The sequence below is a fragment of the Trypanosoma conorhini genome (assembly GCF_003719485.1).
Source record: "Trypanosoma conorhini strain 025E chromosome Unknown Tco_14.4_contig_00358, whole genome shotgun sequence".
NCBI classification, from domain to species: Eukaryota; Euglenozoa; class Kinetoplastea; order Trypanosomatida; family Trypanosomatidae; genus Trypanosoma; species Trypanosoma conorhini.
This window is the reverse complement of record NW_021704432.1, coordinates 1-5,745: the sequence shown is the minus strand read 5'-3', so window position 1 is coordinate 5,745 and position 5,745 is coordinate 1. Positions and strand designations below refer to the sequence as shown.

General features: G+C 59.6%; 1 protein-coding gene across 1 annotated transcript, besides 4 other annotated features; it reads left to right on the top strand.

Annotated features, from left to right (window-relative positions):
* Window positions 1-443: 443 nt before the first annotated feature.
* Tco025E_05811 (NADH-dependent fumarate reductase-like protein) lies at window positions 444-4,118 on the top strand (the record flags this gene model as incomplete). Its single annotated transcript, XM_029372701.1, has 1 exon — window positions 444-4,118. The coding sequence occupies one exon, from the start codon at window positions 444-446 to the stop codon at window positions 4,116-4,118; it is 3,675 nt and encodes a 1,224-aa protein (XP_029227302.1).
* A 305-nt stretch (window positions 4,119-4,423) lies between these two features.
* Window positions 4,424-4,451: a sequence feature (A-rich).
* A 370-nt stretch (window positions 4,452-4,821) lies between these two features.
* Window positions 4,822-4,857: a sequence feature (A-rich).
* A 351-nt stretch (window positions 4,858-5,208) lies between these two features.
* Window positions 5,209-5,243: a microsatellite.
* A 307-nt stretch (window positions 5,244-5,550) lies between these two features.
* Window positions 5,551-5,586: a microsatellite.
* Between the last annotated feature and the right edge of the window lie 159 nt (window positions 5,587-5,745).

The following is a 5,745-nucleotide window of genomic DNA, read 5'->3' as shown; positions in this document are numbered from 1 at the left end:
TTGGGGAAAAAAAACGAAAAAAAAGGTTACCGCGGACCGAGACGTAGTGGCGCCAACGAGGGCGAGAAACGATGAACCTCTGCGGTCGTTGCCTCTGGCCGCAAGCGCCAGCGAGATGCCTGCCGGAAACTTGTGGTGCCCTTTCTTTCTATTGTGTGTGTGTGTGTTTTTTTTATCTGTTTCTCTGTCTCCATCCGTGACTCGGCGCCTCTGGAAGTAACACGCGGGGCGTTCTCGTCCTCTGGCCTCGCCGCAACCGCCGGAGGGCCACCTCGCCCGCACCACGAACCAAGCAGGTGTGAAGTGCCGGGGGAGGGGACGAACACCCGATAACCAACCGAAGCAACTCAGTGCGACGCCCTAGTCGAGAGGGCTGGGGGAACTTCTTTTTTTTTTGTCCTTGTTTGTTTGTGCCTGTGAAGCAAGTAAAAACAAGCCGAACTATGTTCTCGAGGAAACGCGTGCTGCTCCGTTCCCCCGTGGTGAGGACCGGTGCTGCGGCTGCGCTGCGGCATGGGCGCACTGCGCTGGCCGCCACCACCACGGCGGCGTCTGGTGCTTGTTTCGCCGCTGCCGTCCCCGTGCGTTGGGCGTCCTCTCTTGTGAACGGCAACGCCTCGACGCTCACGCAGCAGCGGCGCTTTATGGAGGGGGCGGACGCTCGCTCCTCCGCGTCGGTGGTCGTCGTCGACGCTGCGGCTGCCTCCAAGGAGCGTGACCGCATGGCGCGCGAGATGTTGTCCTGCAACCTCCCCCGCCCTCAGGCCGACGAGCGCACGGTGGTGACGCTGAAGGGACTGGAGTACACCGTGCCCTACACCCTTCGCTACGTGCTAGAGGGGGCGGAGGGGACAAAGGAAGCCGAAGCAAAGGTGGCAAACGTACTCCAAGGCGCCTTTAACATGGTGGACCAGTACTTGAATAACTTTAACCCCGAGAGCGAGGTGTCGTTGGTAAACACGCTGCCCGTCGGGGAGAAGCACGTCATGTCGGAGCACCTGCGGCGTGTGATGGAGTGCTGTGTGCGGGTGTATAAGTCAAGCGGCACCTGCTTCGACCCCGCCACGGCCCCACTGGTCGAGCGCCTCCGTTCCATGATGAAGGCTGAAAACAATGCCGACGCCCTAACCCTCACGGAACAGGAGGTGGAGCGCTTTTCACTTCCGCAGAGCTTCGAGATTGACGCCAAGGAAGGCACCATTGCCCGCAAGCACGAGCACGCCAAGCTGGACTTGGGCGGAGTAAACAAGGGCTACACCGTGGACTGCGTGGTGGAGGGGCTGAACGCGGCGGGTTTACCAGACGTGATGTTTGAGTGGGGCGGCGACTGCCGTGCGTCGGGCGTGAACTACCAGCATCAGCCATGGGCCGTCGCCATTTCCCGCCCCCCGTCTGTCGCCGAGGTTGTACAACGCGCCAAGGGGGAGCCGGTGGAGAGTAGTGAAGGTCCCTCTCTGCTGCGCGTCATGTACCTCAACGACGAGGCCTTGTGCACGAGTGGCGACTACGAGAACGTCGCGTACTGCCCCAAATACGGCGTCCGCAGCAACATCTTCGACTGGAAGAAGAAGGGGTTGCTGGAGCCCGTTGAGACCGAGCTGTCCCAGGTCTCCGTGAAGTGCTACAGTGCAATGTACGCCGATGCGCTTGCCACGGCGGGCCTCATCAAACGCGACATCGCCAAAGTGCGGTATATGCTGGAGGAATGGCGCAACTCGCGGAACCGCGTCACGAACTACACAGCCTACATCCGTGAGAACGAGCGTGTGGCTCGTATGTTCGAAATCGCAACGGAGGACGCCGAGACGCGCAAGAACCGCATTGCCGGTTCGCTCCCCTCCCGCGTCGTCATTGTGGGCGGCGGCCTCGCCGGGTTGTCGGCCGCCATTGAGGCGGCAGCCTGCGGCGCCCAGGTCATCCTGCTGGAGAAGGAGCCGAAGCTGGGCGGCAACAGCGCCAAGGCGACCTCCGGCATCAATGGCTGGGGCACACGCGCGCAGGCGGTGCAGGACGTCCAGGACAGCGGGAAGTACTTTGAACGCGACACGTATCTCTCCGGCCTCGGCGGCACCACCGACCCGGGCCTTGCGAGCACCCTCTCCATCAAGAGCGGGGACGCCATTGCCTGGCTCTCCTCGCTTGGCATCCCCTTGACGGTGCTCTCGCAGCTCGGCGGGCACAGCCGCAAGCGCACACACCGCGCCCCCGACAAGGCGGACGGGACGCCGGTGCCCATCGGCTTCACCATCATGCGGACGCTGGAGCACCACATCCGCACGAAGCTCGCCGATCACGTGACGATCATGGAAAACACCGTCGTCACCTCATTGCTGAATGAAACCAAAGGCCAACCTGATGGTGGACGCGAAGTGAAGGTTACAGGTGTGACGTACGTGAAGGCAGGCGAGGAGGCCGCTCCTCCAATGAAGCTCACCGCGGACGCCGTCATTCTCGCCACTGGCGGATTTTCGAACGATCGCATGTCGCAATCACTCCTCCGCGAGTTTGCGCCGCATCTGTCTGCCTTCCCCACAACCAACGGAACGTGGGCCACGGGTGACGGTGTCAAGCTGGCACGGCGCCTTGGTGCGACGCTTGTGGACATGGACAAGGTGCAGCTTCACCCGACAGGCCTCATCGACCCGAAGGACCCTGCCAGTGCAACCAAGTTCCTCGGCCCGGAGGCGCTGCGCGGGTCGGGCGGTGTGCTGCTAAACAAGAGGGGCGAGCGGTTTGTCAATGAGCTCGAACTCCGCTCCGTGGTCTCCAAGGCGATCATGGATCAGGGTGACGAATATCCGGGCTCCAACGGGAGCACCTTTGCCTTCTGCGTGCTCAACGATGCGGCGGTAAAACTTTTTGGCGTCAATGCGTTGAACTTCTACGCAAATACGTTGGGTTTGTTCAAGCGTGTGGAAGATGTGGAAGGGCTGGCGCAGCTCATTGGTTGTGAGCTGTCAACCCTGCGGAGGACGCTGGAGGCGTACGAGACTGCCTCCAAGGCCAAGTCTGTGTGTGCGCTTACCGGACGGCTCGTCTACCCGTGCGTGGTGGGCCCGCAGGGACCCTTCTACGTCGCCTTTGTGACGCCGTCGATCCACTACACGATGGGCGGCTGCCTCATCTCGCCTGCGACAGAGATTCTGCGTGAGCGCCACTCTGCGAACATTCTCGGGAATCAAGTCCCCATTCTTGGCCTGTTTGGCGCGGGTGAGGTGACGGGTGGGGTGCACGGCAGGAACCGACTCGCTGGTAACTCGCTGCTGGAATGCGTCGTCTTTGGCCGCATTGCGGGCGATCGCGCTGCGACGATTCTGCAGAAACGCTCGCTTGCGCTTTCCAAGGACAAATGGACGTCGGTCGTCGTGCGTGAATCCCGCTGTGGTGAACAGTTTGGCACCGGCTCGCGTGTCCTGCGGTTTAACCTCCCCGGCGCCCTGCAGCGGTCTGGGCTGCGCCTCGGCGAGTTCATTGCCATCCGCGGCGAGTGGGACGGGCAGAAGCTGGTTGGCTACTACAGCCCCATCACACTGCCGGACGAGCGGGGCACCATCTCCATCCTCGCCCGTGGCAACAAGGGGACGCTGCGGGAGTGGATTTCCGCCATGCGTCCTGGGGACTCGGTGGAGATAAAGGGCTGCGGCGGCCTTCGCATTGAACACAATGTGGAGAAGAAGCAATTTATGTTCCAAAAACAGCCTATCCGACAGTTTGCCCTCGTTGCGGGAGGCTCAGGCATCGCACCGATGCTGCAGATTATTCGCGCTGGGCTGAGCCGCCCCTACGTGGACAAGACCGAGTCCATTCGTCTGCTGTACGCCGCCGAGGAGTATGAGGAGTTGACGTACCGCGACACTTTGAACGGGTACGTCAGGGAATTCCCTGACAAGTTTGCCTTGGAATTTGTCCTCAACAACCCGCCGGAGGGGTGGACCGGTGGCGTGGGCTTCATAGACCGCGCGTCCTTGCAGAAGACGCTGCAGCCCCCGTCCAACGACCTCCTTGTTGCCATCTGCGGCCCCCCGGCAATGCAGCGTGCGGTGAAGAACGAACTGCTGATGATGGGCTACAGCAAGGCGCTCGTGCACACGGTTGACGATGACATGGAGTCTGCGTAGAAGCCACACACACAGAGAGATACATATATACCTCTCTCTCTCTTTCTCCATCGACTTCTATGTGTGTGGGAACGAGCGGGGAGGGGCAGAAGAAGGCGCATCCACCCCCGTGGTAGGGGGAATAAAAAAGTAACTAAGAACTGGTAATTTGGTTAGTACGAGAAGAGCAAACTGAAAACGGAATGCTAAACGCCCCACCCTCGTCTAATAGGGACTAATAATTCGTAGCAACTGCAAATTTTTGGGGGATATCCTCGTTTTTTTGTTTTGTTTTTTCGTCCTCGTTGTGAGTGCGTGTGTGGGTGTTTTTTTATGTTTTTATGTTTTTTTTTTGAAGTGGGCAAAGGGGGTTGTTGTGCGTTGGTCATTGGACACCCGCCGCTTATTCTTATTGCTGTCGTTGGTTAGCAGCCTCGCAAAGGGAATCGCCTGGCCTCGCGTCTGCCGAATCAAAAGAAAAGAAAAGAAAAACTGGTAATAATGGTATATCACACTGCAGTGCTTCTGCCTCTCCCAAGGCAGACACCGTCCGGCTTGTGGCGGAAGGAGCGTGAGGCGTTGAGGGCCCACGCAACCCGGGGCCCCAGTCCCCGCTTACGCCGCTTGCGCGGGGGAGCGTGTGGGGAGGCGGGGCGTTCGCCAGCGCGTCTACACCTCTTTTATCTTGCCCCTTTGGGTGATGTGTTGTTAATACTTGGAGCCCTTTGTTTTTGTTTTGGTTTGTTTCGTTTTTTATTTGGACCCACCGTCCTTCTCTCTCTCTCTCTCCAACGGCGGAATGGAGCAGTTGCATCCCTGTGGCCGCAACGGCTTTAAAAAAAATAAAGAAAGAGGAGCGTACCTTATGAGCTTTACTTTCCCCACGCGCCTTTAAGGCTTAAGTGGAACTGTAAGACGCACACAATGTCGTCCTTTTTTTTTACCCGTAGTGTGGGCATACATGTGTGCCCTCTGCCCTCTGACGATGCACGCCGGACGCTGTTGTCCGTGCCTTGGCTGCTGCTGCTGTCGTGCGATTGACTTGGTTTTCGTTCTTCGGTTTTTTTCTCTCCCCGCGTCGTTGTGTCCGGTACATGTACATATACATGCTTGTGTGTGTGTGTTTGTGTAAATGTGTTTCTCTGTCTCCATCCGTGACTCGGCGCCTCTGGAAGTAACACGCGGGGCGTTCTCGTCCTCTGGCCTCGCCGCAACCGCCGGAGGGCCACCTCGCCCGCACCACGAACCAAGCAGGTGTGAAGTGCCGGGGGAGGGGACGAACACCCGATAACCAACCGAAGCAACTCAGTGCGACGCCCTAGTCGAGAGGGCTGGGGGAACTTTCTTTTTTTTTTGTCCTTGTTTGTTTGTGCCTGTGAAGCAAGTAAAAACAAGCCGAACTATGTTCTCGAGGAAACGCGTGCTGCTCCGTTGCCCCGTGGTGAGGACCGGTGCTGCGGCTGCGCTGCGGCATGGGCGCACTGCGCTGGCCGCCACCACCACGGCGGCGTCTGGTGCTTGTTTCGCCGCTGCCGTCCCCGTGCGTTGGGCGTCCTCTCTTGTGAACGGCAACGCCTCGACGCTCACGCAGCAGCGGCGCTTTATGGAGGGGGCGGACGCTCGCTCCTCCGCGTCGGTGGTCGTCGTC